This window comes from Electrona antarctica (assembly GCF_951216825.1).
Source record: "Electrona antarctica genome assembly, chromosome: 3".
NCBI lineage: Eukaryota > Metazoa > Chordata > Actinopteri > Myctophiformes > Myctophidae > Electrona > Electrona antarctica.
Window position 1 is genome coordinate 4,206,524 of NC_136808.1, and position 17,044 is coordinate 4,223,567.

At 43.3% G+C, this 17,044-nt stretch overlaps 1 protein-coding gene and 4 long non-coding RNA genes across 7 annotated transcripts in view; all 5 read left to right on the top strand.

The window, feature by feature from the left end:
- The window catches only part of trpm7 (transient receptor potential cation channel, subfamily M, member 7), a 102,086-nt gene extending 96,232 nt beyond the window's left edge, over window positions 1-5,854 (top strand). For all 3 annotated transcript variants that reach the window (XM_079496649.1, XM_079496650.1, XM_079496651.1), the window contains 4 exons: window positions 298-503; window positions 971-1,022; window positions 2,607-2,713; window positions 4,569-5,854. In XM_079496649.1, the coding sequence (XP_079352775.1) occupies window positions 298-503; window positions 971-1,022; window positions 2,607-2,713; window positions 4,569-4,687 (484 nt within the window). In that variant the 3' untranslated portion in view covers window positions 4,688-5,854. The remainder of the gene's footprint in view (window positions 1-297; window positions 504-970; window positions 1,023-2,606; window positions 2,714-4,568) is intronic.
- A 1,768-nt stretch (window positions 5,855-7,622) lies between these two features.
- LOC306920393 lies at window positions 7,623-9,324 on the top strand. Its single transcript, XR_013789652.1, has 3 exons — window positions 7,623-7,663; window positions 8,936-9,005; window positions 9,199-9,324. It is a non-coding gene; the product is annotated as an uncharacterized lncRNA (long non-coding RNA).
- A 531-nt stretch (window positions 9,325-9,855) lies between these two features.
- On the top strand, window positions 9,856-11,973 carry LOC306920394. The gene is made up of 3 exons (XR_013789653.1): window positions 9,856-10,044; window positions 11,317-11,386; window positions 11,580-11,973. It is a non-coding gene; the product is annotated as an uncharacterized lncRNA (long non-coding RNA).
- Window positions 11,974-12,361: 388 nt separating this feature from the next.
- Window positions 12,362-14,379, top strand: LOC306920391. Its single transcript, XR_013789650.1, has 3 exons — window positions 12,362-12,443; window positions 13,716-13,785; window positions 13,979-14,379. It is a non-coding gene; the product is annotated as an uncharacterized lncRNA (long non-coding RNA).
- Window positions 14,380-14,753: 374 nt separating this feature from the next.
- LOC306920392 lies at window positions 14,754-16,788 on the top strand. Its single transcript, XR_013789651.1, has 3 exons — window positions 14,754-14,852; window positions 16,125-16,194; window positions 16,388-16,788. It is a non-coding gene; the product is annotated as an uncharacterized lncRNA (long non-coding RNA).
- The last annotated feature ends 256 nt before the right edge of the window (window positions 16,789-17,044 follow it).

Sequence of the window (17,044 nt, forward strand, 5' to 3'; positions counted from 1 at the left end):
CCACATTGTTTAGCTGCCCACTCTTCCTGTATACAAAAAATAATAAAAAAATCACACCCGTGTGAACTGAGTGGTGTAAGGCCTGTCTGACGTAATGAAATCATGTCTGACGTAATGAAATCACACCTGGGTGAACATAGCAACCATGCTCATTTTTTCTGCACTAACAAAGCCAGTTGTAGGAGTGGTTTACACCACTCAAAAAAAAAAGAGAAAAACAAAAATCATCTTTTTGATGAGTTTGTGTTCTCTCTTTTGAAGGTGGTTGTTGTTGTTCTTGCGTCCGCGCACACACAGGTTCCTGGAGGTATTTCTGTTGTACTGTCACTCGGCCGGCCAGTGGTTCGCCATCGAGGAGTGCATCACCGGAGAGTTCAGGAAGTTCAACAACAACAACGGCGATGAGATTGTCCCCACCAACCTCCTGGAGGAGACCATGCTGGCCTTCAGCCACTGGAGTTATGAGTACACTAGAGGAGAGCTGCTGGTGCTGGACCTGCAAGGTGACCGTCACACACACACACACACACACACACACACACACACACACCTACCACAATGGACCGAATATATCAAACCTGTCCAATCAGACTTTTGCTGAAAAAAAACAAAAAAACAAGTGAAAGTATTGTGTGTTGCTATCGCTCATTCTATGCTTCTCTCTATTTTTATTTTTATTCTCCCTTCCTTTCTACTTTTATTTGTATCTTGCTGAATGTTGACCCCTGTTTTTTGTTTTCAAATAAGTGTACTGTAAGTATGTGAAAGCGTCTCCTTCCGCCCCTTCTCCTTAATTGTTTTATTCCCAGGTCCGTATATACGTAACCTCGCCACTAGGGGGTCGTTATTCCCCAGGTCTCTTGAAAATACGTGATTTACAAGCTCACAATGCGTCCGAGTACTTCTTCCGACCATTGGTTGTGTGTGTCTGTGCATGTGTGTGTGTGTGTGTGTGTGTGTGTTTTCTCAGGTGTCGGGGAGATTCTGACTGATCCATCCGTCATTAAGAGTGGTGAGAAGGGGTAAGTTGTTGTCCGGCATTACATAAAAGGCAAGCATGATGTAGCTCTAGGGTTGCAAACTTAAAGGTATATTCAGTGATTTCACTTAATTCAAATATCACTTATTTTTTTGTTTTGTTGTGATACTCCTCCCTACTATAGAGTGTGCTGACCATAAAAGGAGTTCCTCCCTGTCCCCAGTTAACCCCTGGGGGTCAAAAAACCTTAGGTTTCGTTTTTGGCTAGGTGGCCAAGCCTTCATCTAATCAGGATAGAGAGGGGCCTTCCGCCAATCATGATCGAGTGGGGCCTTGGTGTGCGAGCTGTTGGCCTGTCGCGTGTCTCCCCACTGTAGTGCGTGCATGTGCACATCTTGTTACCGGGGCGGACCAGGAGGGGTTTCCAAATCACCCGAATCACTGAATGCTCCTTTAACACAACGGATGCGCCAGCATATTTCAAAATATAGGCGCTAAGAGTGCCAGCAGATGTGGCAGATTTTACTCTGAAAAGCCCCGCCTTCTCTTCCCCCCGCCCCAAAACCGGGAGGCATAATCTTCCATTCTTACCTTGCGCTGGTCACGCTAAAGTCTCTCTAGAAGCGTTAATATTCCAAACGAGAGGCTCGTTGAAACCATGGAGTTTCCGAGATTAGGAGATACGAGCAATTATTTTGGAGCCGCAAACAAGGAAGTGAACGGCAGTGTGCATGCGCAAATCAACAAGGAGTAAAAAAATGTTTTAATATAATAAGAAATCACACCCGTGTGAACTGAGTGGTGTAAGGTCTTATATAGACTGATCAGCTGTGGTCTGACGTAATGTCTGACGTAATTAAATCACACCCGTGTGAACTGGGTGACCATAGCAACCATGCTCATTTTTTGGTACGAACAGACACGTAAACTAACAAAGCCAGTTGTAGGAGTGGTTTACACCACTCAAAAAGACCAAAGGTATACACGTCCTTAGCACCCCATGGTTTTTATATAAAAGACGTGTATACACGTCCCTAGCAAAAATGGTGTTAACATCAATATTCAGGGTGGAATTAATAAGAAATGACAATGGTGTCATCATTGGATCGTATATCTCTGCCTGATTGGCTAACCCGACCCGTGGGCTTCAATGATTGCCTGAGGTTGCCAATAATGTGGAGGCTTGTGAGAAAATATGAGATAGTTCTGTCAAGTGATATGTGGAGTATTGCACAGATGGGTGGTTACAGTGCAGTAATCCTGACGTCTGTGGAGCCCAGTCCAAAACTAGACCGGTCTAGTCTTATTCAATTATTCCTCATAATGGCTAGTTGGATTAACTGTTGCACCCCCTACTCTCAGGGCTCCATATCCTCTCCATGGACTTGGTGGATGTCTGACTCTCGTGCCTCATCTTCAGCATCCCAGCTTGTTGAGGGTGGCTCTGTGTCAGGCTCAAGAAGCCGCACGTTTACCTCAACAGCCACCACTTTTCCCAAACTTAACTTTTTACAGACCCCTTTTCAACCCTTAATTCTGCTTTTACCATTTTCACCTGCTTTTATTTAAATGCATTTAGGAATAATTGTTTTGCTACTATTAAAGTACTGGTGTGTTGATGGTACAGGTCATATGACATGATCTTTGGGCCTGCCAACCTTGGGGACGACGCCATCAGGAACTTCCGGGCAAAACACCACTGCAACTCCTGCTGTAGGAAACTCAAACTTCCTGGTGAGGGACACTCCATGTGCCAAATTGTATCACGTGTCATACAGTTGGGTGCCACCGATATTGACCCATTTAGGCCTGACCTCAAAATTTTAAAAAATCCTTCTAAATCCTCCAGTTTTCTGAAATAAATATTTTCACGATTTTTCAAAAATAGCAGACCTACAAGCTCGTAGCGCGCCACTCGGTGGCGCGCTATGAGCTTGTAGATCTGCTATTTGGGTTAACTGTCCTTTTGCGCAGATCACGCAAACCTCAGCAAAAAGAAAAGGACAATATCGATGGCCTCCAACTGTACGACACGAGTATAATGTCTCTTCACTCTTGTCGGGTGGACCCTCATATTGTATGTCCAAAACTGTTACTTGATCCTGATTCAAGTTCAAACAGTGGCGTGCAGAGACATTTTGAGGGGCAGATGCTCAAGTGGAAAGAAAAGGGCATCTTGTGTGGCGCGTGCAACCGCTGGCTGCCACTGCCTTAACCCATTTAGGCCTGACGTCGGGAAAAAAAAAAAAGTTCGCTCTGAAAGAATATTCAAAGATCTGTGCGGCATTTTTATTGATTTTTCAAAAATAGCAGACCTATAAGCTCGTAGCGTGCCACTCTTTTTCAATAGCTAAAGCATAACATCATGCTAACACCAAAAGGGGTTCCCGCCCAAAATGGGTTAATAGCGTGTGAGATTTATTAACAGTTTGACGCCACATCACGCGGAACCCGCCTTTTAATTAAATATCCTACGCTGCCTGGATTGTTTTATTACCTTTAGATCATACGCTGAAGTATTTTGGCGTTTGATCCGTGAAAATCCGGTCCAGATCCGTTCCTCAGTTTGTTTTTGAACGATCACACCACCCGCCATCTTGCCAAGCAGAAAGGAGGGGGCTGGGAGGCTGTTGTAGTGAGACAAAACCACCGTCCGCTTGCATTGGACTCAATTTCCCAGAAGCCCTAGCAGCCCAGCATCGATTTCCGGTTTCGTCGTCATAACATGAAGCTCTCTCTCCCTGCTGCGCGGCAGAGGCGGACTTTTTTTGTTATTATTAATGCGATGCGATTTAGACACATAAAACAAATAGCGGGGATGTCGTATTACGCAGCGGCGCAACACTGGATCAAACAGTAAGTAAGTACTGCGAGAGTGAGGTCTAGCCAACACCAACTCGGGATTCCTGGATCGCTGCCCTCCACAAATTCCTATCCAACATCAGGTTCTTGAGCTCTGCGGTGTTGTCAGCCAAGCTGTCGCGCCGCAGCACGTCTACATTAGGTGGTACGCTTCTTTCCCCTCCTGGCTTTGCCCTGGGTCGGCTCCCATAGGGTCAATTAGCGGCCGTCAAACTATTAAAAAGCACACAACTGACTAAATCAGTGGTATAAGGGTTTCCAGGTGGTCCCCAGATAAATGATGTTTAGTTGGTAACCAAATGCACCATTATAGATCTTTAACTCTTGAGAGCGAATGCTTAAACCAAATGGACTCGTGAAAGGGTCCATTTGGGTGCGTGGCGTGCCCCCACGACGATTATAAGAACATTTCGACCCTGTACCTACCTACCAGATAAAAAACAAACAAACAAAAAAACCCACTGGAGAATGGTAAGCTGACCTGTTGTGAGCTTGTAGATTGCCTAATGCCTATTGTTGATACTTTTTTTTTTTTAGTGGAAAAGAAACCGCTTAGGTTTTTCTGTTTGTTTCATACGTAGTAAAAAGCATGAACAAAGAGCTCGTGACTAAAATCATAACTAGATTAGATCCATCAGAACAAACGGTTCTTTTATCCATTTCCTGAAAACGTGTCCACCCGACAGCGACGGTTCTGACCTTCTCTTCTCCTTTTGGTGTTTTTTAGATCTGAAGCGGAACGAATACACGCCAGACAAGGTGACCTTCCCCCAAGACGACCCACCCCATGACCCCGGGGGCGGCGGGGTCAAGGAGTCCCGCCAGTCAATGAGACTCATGCTGTGATTGGTTCAGGTTTGAAACCCGCCGAGTCGACAGCAAGCGGTTAATTATTCATGAACCGTTTTTTTTCTTTTGGTCACAAAGCCCCCCATTGGACGAGGTAGCTAAGTGCGAAATGCCACAGCCAATCAACTGGAAGAGCCACACACACACCCTGTGTTTCCATGGAAACTGATGATGCATGCCTATTGTTACTTTTGTTTTTTGCGTTTTTCTCTCTCGGTCCCGTCAGATGTCAATCACACAAATCACAAACTACCCTCACCACTTTATATGTCATATTAGGAAGGAGAAACGTTTTAAAAGATATTTTTTACAAGTTTATATGTTATGAGTATATATTATACAAATATATATATATATATGAAATGTTTATAAACAGGTACAATATCACTGCGGAGGGGTCTGGTATTTATTCTTATTGATTTATGAAAAGTTGCCTTGTAAAAAAAAAAAAAATACAATAATTAAATAAAATAAAAACTATATGTCACTGGTTTTCATACTTGGATCCGCGGACCAATAGGGGGTCCAAATGGAACCTTACAGGGTCTGTAACTCTGAGAATATACAAAAATGAGATTTGTACACTCTCAGAGTTAACTAAACACATCATTTGTATTGTGCAGATTGGGGTCCCAAAGATTTAAAATGATTTCCATTTGTACACTGTCAGACCCCTAGTGGGGCCCGGGACCAGGTGTTGAGAACCGGTGTTGTATGTCAACTCTGTTACAGCAGGTATTAAAAAGGGAAAAGCCTGCTGACATTCACACACCATTTTTATAAATGTATAAAAAAACATGTATCATTACCTTTTTTTTGTTGACACTTGATGAAAAGAAATACATGAATTTGAAAATCTTGTAAAATATGGGCAGATTGCAATGCAACTTTTACAGTACAATGTATAATTTTATTGTATTGAAGTCTTGAAATGTGTCCACCAAAAAATTGCTGATAAGTTTTTAATGTTACAAAGGTACTATTGCCATATCTTTGTCATCAACTATTGTGTATGAGGAAATTACAATCTAATGTATCTTATAGATACTAATATGTGGCACGAGCTGAACAGATTGAAATATTTTATGCAGGGGAACTGAGAAACGTAAGGGTATTGGTGTATACATTTTGTACTATATATCATTTTAAACTAATAAAATGCTTTCAAAATGAAAAGATCTGTTTGTGGTGCCTTTTCTCAGGGCCTTTCCAAGTGTAAAGCTATTTCTGTTCTTGTATTGTAAGCTCGACCTGCCTGTGGCGGATCGAACGCCACAAATGTGTGTCGCAGTGAGATCCGAGTGAGAGAGACACACACTTTATCTGTGGCCACTGACCGTGTGTTTTCCGTGCTGGGCTGGTTGTGTTGTTGTTCGTCTACAATGCGTAGATGCGTCTACTTATTGCTCACAATGTTGTGTTAGTGGTTGCCGCACTGTGAGCTTGCACATCTGTTATTATTGAACATTTTTTTAAAGTGTTTGAATTGAAACATTTTGAATAATTTTGAAAACACAAATGTGACCGGGTCTGTCAAATAGGCCCTCATCTTGACCAGAGTAATTTTTCAGTTTTACAGATTATTAAAGTACAGAATGTAAGCTTTCATATGATGTATCATTCAATGAAATTGGAAAATATTTGAAGGAGATATGACCATTTTAAAGTGTGTGTGTGTGTGTGTGTGTGTGTGTGTGTGTGTGTGTGTGTGTGTGTGTGTGTGTGTGTGTGTGTGTGTGTGTGTGTGTGTGTGTGTGTGTGTGGCATGCTGACCATTCTGTTTCCCATTCATTTCTAAGGAACACTCCTCTCAAATACATTACCACCTAGTACAGTAGAGGGTACAGTAGAGGAACACCCACACGTTAACTCTGTCATTTCTCAACCGTTTCGGACGTGGGGCGGCTCGCCGGAATTGGTCTGGCCCTGGGTGTGTTCCTGGGGGTCTGGATGATCCGGGGACCCCCCGGGAACTCCCCGGGGACCCCCCGATACCCCCACATGGTAACTCTTTCATTTCTCTACCGTTTCGGATGTGGGGCGGCTCACCGGAACCAGGCCGGCACCCTGGCTGTGGTCCTGTGGGTCTGGAACTTCCGGAGACCCCCCGGGGACCCCCACATGGAGTTGCACCACTCACTTAACACGGGTGTGATTTTTTGTTTTTTTTAGGCCACCACAATGCTTTTCCAATGGGAGTCACATGGTTTGACCAAACATTTGTGTTTGATTGCTGGTGGATTGCTGGCGGTTTCTTTTATTTTTGAGTGGTGCAAACTGGCTTTGTTAGTACCCGTGTGTGTTTGTGCCTGTACGGGTGAGCATGGTTGCTATGGTTAGTATGTGACGTCACTGACATCACCGACATAGTTGCACCACTCAGTTCACACGGGTGTGATTTTTTAATTACTTCCTGAAAACGAAAACGTGCTGTGTGATGACGTGTGTGTGTTGAGGTGGAGTAGTGGCCATTGAGTAGAGTAGAGTGGAGTAGAGTGGAAAATGTATAAATTATTGTAGTGTGAGTGTAATGGAAATTGGTTCATGATCAGAGTAATAGCAAGTGTGTACTGAGGTGTTTGTGCAGGCAACGTGTGGAGTCAATTAATGTAAATTTGATCAAGACATCTGCCGTCCATGTGTGTGGCTGTAGGGGGCTCTATGGCTGGGTGGAAGTTTTATTCTTCTAATAATTGTTTTAGTGGATGGTGTGGGTTTTGTTTTTGGCAGAAATTAAGATCGCCCATTAGAATGTGTGTGTGTGTTGAGAATTTCCTCAGGCAATACAAAGCCATTCACAACTCAACTCCCCTTCCACCACCACAACTGCACCAATCACCCACAGGTGTCTGCCATCAGCACTCTGGGCTGATTGCCATTGTCAGCTCAGGTGTGGTCCCCTACAAACACTCACTCCACACACAGTTCACTCACACAGCTCTCCACTCCAGACCCAAGCGTCACTGACAAAATGTAAGCGCTTGTTTATTGTATTATTTACTTACTATATTATGCTCTGAGTTATGTCTTGAGTTACTTGATTTATTGCATTTACCTGACTTGCTAATGTTAACGAAGTCCACACCCACAACACCAGAGGGAGTGCAACGAAGTCTTTAATCTGAACATTTTTGGGGAGGACATGCGCGTTGTTCATGTCTCTCACCTAAAAGCCTGTTACCCAACAGCTAAGAGGGTATGCAAAGACGCAAGGTGCGGGAGATCTTTATGGAGGAAAGTGATCTCACTGAACAACAAACTTTATAATAGTGTGATTTTGAATTGTGTTGGATGAAGTTGGTTAATGTGTGTAAGAATTGTTCATGACTGTTGCTCTATATACATTGGTGACTATCAAGTCAGTAGAGGAAATGGAGGTTATTTGGAATGTGTTGTCTGTAGCTTGATTTAACAGGGCAAAGTTTGGAGGATGGTAGGTAGCGATGCGTTTTCCACGACCTGCGTTATTGAAATATTTGTGTATTGTTTATTGTAAAACAGTCTGTGGAATGTGGAGTTGTTGTATATAAGATTTTATATTATGCACATGCCATGGTCACATAACCATTATATGTTGAGTGCATGCTTTGATGGTTACAATTTTATAATCAGTTTTGATGAGTAAACCTTTGTGGAGATCTTCTCATATGCTCTGGTCCATAGCTCTAATGCGTTGCATTTAGAGCTATGTTACTCTCAACTTCCGCCGCTCGCATGAATGCAGACCAGCCTCTCGTCTTTTAGCGTAAATAAAAAGAACGTTTTTGCTACTCACCAAAACAAAGGCGGCTTGTGTCATTAGACTATCATTCAACGGCCCATGCGTACCACCTGTTTTGAATGTGCACATAATGCAGGAGGCAGCAGGAGGTTGCTTTACTGATAACGAGCGCTTCCATACTCTGATACTTAGAAAATAATCATCTGCTAGGAATTTCATGACAGGAAGTAGCTCGTGAAATGTCTACGGTGGATTTTTATTAAACAAAAACGTTACAGATTGAAAGAGGATAATTCAAGCTTTCCCTACATCTGCAATGTTGGTGATTTTGACAGTGTTTAATATAATTGGAGAGGACTTTTCTGTTTGGATGAATGGGCTGTCTATGGGAAGTGTCACCTAGGTATCACTTTGCTGGCAAGATGGCTGCCGTGTGAATATCATAAGCTGGCATGGAAGGGAAACAAGCCTGGGTTTATCTAGCATCAGTATTATAATGACTCAAAGATTCACCGTTTCTGCAGAAAAGGCAGCGCAAGGAGCCAGAGGCGGTGGTCAGACCAAAGATAGCAGCCACTGCCAGACCCCCTGTGTGTAAGTTCACCATACACTGAAAATCCTTAGTGTGAGACTGTCACTGTGTACTGTGTACAAATATAACTATATACTCCTCTAGATTTGGAGTGTAGGGTCCAACCAATCTTCAGGACTGTCTTTCAGAATTTAAGCTTTTTGTTATGAATAAGTTCAATAATTAAGTAACCACTGCCACCCCTATGCCTTTCAGCTAAACCAGCCAGATCCATGGCCCATCCTGCTGCCACGGTTGCTGCTGGGCCTTCTAGAGGTGAGTTGTCTGAAACATGTGATCTAACCTCGCGTCACCAGGATTTTCCCCCGGAGGAAAGCCTAGTCGGAGTTACAAAATTGCTGTGTGATCTGGTCTGTACTCTGGAGTGGATCATATCGTTACGTCATGTTGTAGTCATCAGGCCGGAGATACATACTATTCACTCTTGTATAAATGCAATTTTTTTTTCCCCAAGGTTTTTCAAATAGCTCCACCTTGGTCATCGGATTATTAGTAATTTGCTCCATGAGTGACTTATATTTCTTCAATAATTTCCATCCAGTGCTCCTCTCTAGGAGGGTCTGCTTTCAACCATCTCCTCGTGATGGCTTTTTTTTTTTAGCTAAACAATATTCTGAACAGGTATAAGTCCTCATGTCCTATTATGCCCTCAGATGTCAGAACCAAAATGGTTTTTATTTGACTTTACTTAATTGTGTTATTTTATTTTTACTCCCAGCCAACCCCCCCCCCCCCCCCTTGTAACGTGTGTGATAAAGGCTGTACACATAGCAGTGATCTAAAAACACCCCCCCACTCCCCTTCAAAACTTGGGGACCACCATAACCCAGGCCTCTGGTCAGGTCCCAGACAGGCCTGGGTTGTGGTCCCCCCCCCCCCGAATCCTAACCACTAGGACAATCAGGGATTGGCCGTACTGCAGCTACAAGACACCTCTCCCCCTTTAGGAGTCATGGGCGTGGCCAGGGAGCTCTTGGCTACACCCGACAGACCCTCCGGGACACAGCTCTCCACTCCAGACCCAAGCGTCACTGACAAAATGTAAGCGCTTGTTTATTGTATTATTTACTTACTATATTATGCTCTGAGTTATGTCTTGAGTTACTTGATTTATTGCATTTACCTGACTTGCTAATGTTAACGAAGTCCACACCCACAACACCAGAGGGAGTGCAACGAAGTCTTTAATCTGAACATTTTTGGGGAGGACATGCGCGTTGTTCATGTCTCTCACCTAAAAGCCTGTTACCCAACAGCTAAGAGGGTATGCAAAGACGCAAGGTGCGGGAGATCTTTATGGAGGAAAGTGATCTCACTGAACAACAAACTTTATAATAGTGTGATTTTGAATTGTGTTGGATGAAGTTGGTTAATGTGTGTAAGAATTGTTCATGACTGTTGCTCTATATACATTGGTGACTATCAAGTCAGTAGAGGAAATGGAGGTTATTTGGAATGTGTTGTCTGTAGCTTGATTTAACAGGGCAAAGTTTGGAGGATGGTAGGTAGCGATGCCTTTTCCACGACCTGCGTTATTGAAATATTTGTGTATTGTTTATTGTAAAACAGTCTGTGGAATGTGGAGTTGTTGTATATAAGATTTTATATTATGCACATGCCATGGTCACATAACCATTATATGTTGAGTGCATGCTTTGATGGTTACAATTTTATAATCAGTTTTGATGAGTAAACCTTTGTGGAGATCTTCTCATATGCTCTGGTCCATAGCTCTAATGCGTTGCATTTAGAGCTATGTTACTCTCAACTTCCGCCGCTCGCATGAATGCAGACCAGCCTCTCGTCTTTTAGCGTAAATAAAAAGAACGTTTTTGCTACTCACCAAAACAAAGGCGGCTTGTGTCATTAGACTATCATTCAACGGCCCATGCGTACCACCTGTTTTGAATGTGCACATAATGCAGGAGGCAGCAGGAGGTTGCTTTACTGATAACGAGCGCTTCCATACTCTGATACTTAGAAAATAATCATCTGCTAGGAATTTCATGACAGGAAGTAGCTCGTGAAATGTCTACGGTGGATTTTTATTAAACAAAAACGTTACAGATTGAAAGAGGATAATTCAAGCTTTCCCTACATCTGCAATGTTGGTGATTTTGACAGTGTTTAATATAATTGGAGAGGACTTTTCTGTTTGGATGAATGGGCTGTCTATGGGAAGTGTCACCTAGGTATCACTTTGCTGGCAAGATGGCTGCCGTGTGAATATCATAAGCTGGCATGGAAGGGAAACAAGCCTGGGTTTATCTAGCATCAGTATTATAATGACTCAAAGATTCACCGTTTCTGCAGAAAAGGCAGCGCAAGGAGCCAGAGGCGGTGGTCAGACCAAAGATAGCAGCCACTGCCAGACCCCCTGTGTGTAAGTTCACCATACACTGAAAATCCTTAGTGTGAGACTGTCACTGTGTACTGTGTACAAATATAACTATATACTCCTCTAGATTTGGAGTGTAGGGTCCAACCAATCTTCAGGACTGTCTTTCAGAATTTAAGCTTTTTGTTATGAATAAGTTCAATAATTAAGTAACCACTGCCACCCCTATGCCTTTCAGCTAAACCAGCCAGATCCATGGCCCATCCTGCTGCCACGGTTGCTGCTGGGCCTTCTAGAGGTGAGTTGTCTGAAACATGTGATCTAACCTCGCGTCACCAGGATTTTCCCCCGGAGGAAAGCCTAGTTGGAGTTACAAAATTGCTGTGTGATCTGGTCTGTACTCTGGAGTGGATCATATCGTTACGTCATGTTGTAGTCATCAGGCCGGAGATACATACTATTCACTCTTGTATAAATGCAAATTTTTTTTCCCCAAGGTTTTTCAAATAGCTCCACCTTGGTCATCGGATTATTAGTAATTTGCTCCATGAGTGACTTATATTTCTTCAATAATTTCCATCCAGTGCTCCTCTCTAGGAGGGTCTGCTTTCAACCATCTCCTCGTGATGGCTTTTTTTTTTTAGCTAAACAATATTCTGAACAGGTATAAGTCCTCATGTCCTATTATGCCCTCAGATGTCAGAACCAAAATGGTTTTTATTTGACTTTACTTAATTGTGTTATTTTATTTTTACTCCCAGCCAACCCCCCCCCCCCCCCCCCCCTTGTAACGTGTGTGATAAAGGCTGTACACATAGTAGTGATCTAAAAACACCCCCCCACTCCCCTTCAAAACTTGGGGACCACCATAACCCAGGCCTCTGGTCAGGTCCCAGACAGGCCTGGGTTGTGGTCCCCCCCCCCCCCCCCCCCCCCCCCCGAATCCTAACCACTAGGACAATCAGGGATTGGCCGTACTGCAGCTACAAGACACCTCTCCCCCTTTAGGAGTCATGGGCGTGGCCAGGGAGCTCTTGGCTACACCCGACAGACCCTCCGGGACACAGCTCTCCACTCCAGACCCAAGCGTCACTGACAAAATGTAAGCGCTTGTTTATTGTATTATTTACTTACTATATTATGCTCTGAGTTATGTCTTGAGTTACTTGATTTATTGCATTTACCTGACTTGCTAATGTTAACGAAGTCCACACCCACAACACCAGAGGGAGTGCAACGAAGTCTTTAATCTGAACATTTTTGGGGAGGACATGCGCGTTGTTCATGTCTCTCACCTAAAAGCCTGTTACCCAACAGCTAAGAGGGTATGCAAAGACGCAAGGTGCGGGAGATCTTTATGGAGGAAAGTGATCTCACTGAACAACAAACTTTATAATAGTGTGATTTTGAATTGTGTTGGATGAAGTTGGTTAATGTGTGTAAGAATTGTTCATGACTGTTGCTCTATATACATTGGTGACTATCAAGTCAGTAGAGGAAATGGAGGTTATTTGTAATGTGTTGTCTGTAGCTTGATTTAACAGGGCAAAGTTTGGAGGATGGTAGGTAGCGATGCCTTTTCCACGACCTGCGTTATTGAAATATTTGTGTATTGTTTATTGTAAAACAGTCTGTGGAATGTGGAGTTGTTGTATATAAGATTTTATATTATGCACATGCCATGGTCACATAACCATTATATGTTGAGTGCATGCTTTGATGGTTACAATTTTATAATCAGTTTTGATGAGTAAACCTTTGTGGAGATCTTCTCATATGCTCTGGTCCATAGCTCTAATGCGTTGCATTTAGAGCTATGTTACTCTCAACTTCCGCCGCTCGCATGAATGCAGACCAGCCTCTCGTCTTTTAGCGTAAATAAAAAGAACGTTTTTGCTACTCACCAAAACAAAGGCGGCTTGTGTCATTAGACTATCATTCAACGGCCCATGCGTACCACCTGTTTTGAATGTGCACATAATGCAGGAGGCAGCAGGAGGTTGCTTTACTGATAACGAGCGCTTCCATACTCTGATACTTAGAAAATAATCATCTGCTAGGAATTTCATGACAGGAAGTAGCTCGTGAAATGTCTACGGTGGATTTTTATTAAACAAAAACGTTACAGATTGAAAGAGGATAATTCAAGCTTTCCCTACATCTGCAATGTTGGTGATTTTGACAGTGTTTAATATAATTGGAGAGGACTTTTCTGTTTGGATGAATGGGCTGTCTATGGGAAGTGTCACCTAGGTATCACTTTGCTGGCAAGATGGCTGCCGTGTGAATATCATAAGCTGGCATGGAAGGGAAACAAGCCTGGGTTTATCTAGCATCAGTATTATAATGACTCAAAGATTCACCGTTTCTGCAGAAAAGGCAGCGCAAGGAGCCAGAGGCGGTGGTCAGACCAAAGATAGCAGCCACTGCCAGACCCCCTGTGTGTAAGTTCACCATACACTGAAAATCCTTAGTGTGAGACTGTCACTGTGTACTGTGTACAAATATAACTATATACTCCTCTAGATTTGGAGTGTAGGGTCCAACCAATCTTCAGGACTGTCTTTCAGAATTTAAGCTTTTTGTTATGAATAAGTTCAATAATTAAGTAACCACTGCCACCCCTATGCCTTTCAGCTAAACCAGCCAGATCCATGGCCCATCCTGCTGCCACGGTTGCTGCTGGGCCTTCTAGAGGTGAGTTGTCTGAAACATGTGATCTAACCTCGCGTCACCAGGATTTTCCCCCGGAGGAAAGCCTAGTCGGAGTTACAAAATTGCTGTGTGATCTGGTCTGTACTCTGGAGTGGATCATATCGTTACGTCATGTTGTAGTCATCAGGCCGGAGATACATACTATTCACTCTTGTATAAATGCAAATTTTTTTTCCCCAAGGTTTTTCAAATAGCTCCACCTTGGTCATCGGATTATTAGTAATTTGCTCCATGAGTGACTTATATTTCTTCAATAATTTCCATCCAGTGCTCCTCTCTAGGAGGGTCTGCTTTCAACCATCTCCTCGTGATGGCTTTTTTTTTTTAGCTAAACAATATTCTGAACAGGTATAAGTCCTCATGTCCTATTATGCCCTCAGATGTCAGAACCAAAATGGTTTTTATTTGACTTTACTTAATTGTGTTATTTTATTTTTACTCCCAGCCAACCCCCCCCCCCCCCCCCCCCCTTGTAACGTGTGTGATAAAGGCTGTACACATAGTAGTGATCTAAAAACACCCCCCCACTCCCCTTCAAAACTTGGGGACCACCATAACCCAGGCCTCTGGTCAGGTCCCAGACAGGCCTGGGTTGTGGTCCCCCCCCCCCCCCCCCCCCCCCCCCCCCCCCCCCGAATCCTAACCACTAGGACAATCAGGGATTGGCCGTACTGCAGCTACAAGACACCTCTCCCCCTTTAGGAGTCATGGGCGTGGCCAGGGAGCTCTTGGCTACACCCGACAGACCCTCCGGGACACAGCTCTCCACTCCAGACCCAAGCGTCACTGACAAAATGTAAGCGCTTGTTTATTGTATTATTTACTTACTATATTATGCTCTGAGTTATGTCTTGAGTTACTTGATTTATTGCATTTACCTGACTTGCTAATGTTAACGAAGTCCACACCCACAACACCAGAGGGAGTGCAACGAAGTCTTTAATCTGAACATTTTTGGGGAGGACATGCGCGTTGTTCATGTCTCTCACCTAAAAGCCTGTTACCCAACAGCTAAGAGGGTATGCAAAGACGCAAGGTGCGGGAGATCTTTATGGAGGAAAGTGATCTCACTGAACAACAAACTTTATAATAGTGTGATTTTGAATTGTGTTGGATGAAGTTGGTTAATGTGTGTAAGAATTGTTCATGACTGTTGCTCTATATACATTGGTGACTATCAAGTCAGTAGAGGAAATGGAGGTTATTTGGAATGTGTTGTCTGTAGCTTGATTTAACAGGGCAAAGTTTGGAGGATGGTAGGTAGCGATGCCTTTTCCACGACCTGCGTTATTGAAATATTTGTGTATTGTTTATTGTAAAACAGTCTGTGGAATGTGGAGTTGTTGTATATAAGATTTTATATTATGCACATGCCATGGTCACATAACCATTATATGTTGAGTGCATGCTTTGATGGTTACAATTTTATAATCAGTTTTGATGAGTAAACCTTTGTGGAGATCTTCTCATATGCTCTGGTCCATAGCTCTAATGCGTTGCATTTAGAGCTATGTTACTCTCAACTTCCGCCGCTCGCATGAATGCAGACCAGCCTCTCGTCTTTTAGCGTAAATAAAAAGAACGTTTTTGCTACTCACCAAAACAAAGGCGGCTTGTGTCATTAGACTATCATTCAACGGCCCATGCGTACCACCTGTTTTGAATGTGCACATAATGCAGGAGGCAGCAGGAGGTTGCTTTACTGATAACGAGCGCTTCCATACTCTGATACTTAGAAAATAATCATCTGCTAGGAATTTCATGACAGGAAGTAGCTCGTGAAATGTCTACGGTGGATTTTTATTAAACAAAAACGTTACAGATTGAAAGAGGATAATTCAAGCTTTCCCTACATCTGCAATGTTGGTGATTTTGACAGTGTTTAATATAATTGGAGAGGACTTTTCTGTTTGGATGAATGGGCTGTCTATGGGAAGTGTCACCTAGGTATCACTTTGCTGGCAAGATGGCTGCCGTGTGAATATCATAAGCTGGCATGGAAGGGAAACAAGCCTGGGTTTATCTAGCATCAGTATTATAATGACTCAAAGATTCACCGTTTCTGCAGAAAAGGCAGCGCAAGGAGCCAGAGGCGGTGGTCAGACCAAAGATAGCAGCCACTGCCAGACCCCCTGTGTGTAAGTTCACCATACACTGAAAATCCTTAGTGTGAGACTGTCACTGTGTACTGTGTACAAATATAACTATATACTCCTCTAGATTTGGAGTGTAGGGTCCAACCAATCTTCAGGACTGTCTTTCAGAATTTAAGCTTTTTGTTATGAATAAGTTCAATAATTAAGTAACCACTGCCACCCCTATGCCTTTCAGCTAAACCAGCCAGATCCATGGCCCATCCTGCTGCCACGGTTGCTGCTGGGCCTTCTAGAGGTGAGTTGTCTGAAACATGTGATCTAACCTCGCGTCACCAGGATTTTCCCCCGGAGGAAAGCCTAGTCGGAGTTACAAAATTGCTGTGTGATCTGGTCTGTACTCTGGAGTGGATCATATCGTTACGTCATGTTGTAGTCATCAGGCCGGAGATACATACTATTCACTCTTGTATAAATGCAAATTTTTTTTCCCCAAGGTTTTTCAAATAGCTCCACCTTGGTCATCGGATTATTAGTAATTTGCTCCATGAGTGACTTATATTTCTTCAATAATTTCCATCCAGTGCTCCTCTCTAGGAGGGTCTGCTTTCAACCATCTCCTCGTGATGGCTTTTTTTTTTTAGCTAAACAATATTCTGAACAGGTATAAGTCCTCATGTCCTATTATGCCCTCAGATGTCAGAACCAAAATGGTTTTTATTTGACTTTACTTAATTGTGTTATTTTATTTTTACTCCCAGCCAACCCCCCCCCCCCCCCCCCCCCCCCCTTGTAACGTGTGTGATAAAGGCTGTACACATAGTAGTGATCTAAAAACACCCCCCCACTCCCCTTCAAAACTTGGGGACCACCATAACCCAGGCCTCTGGTCAGG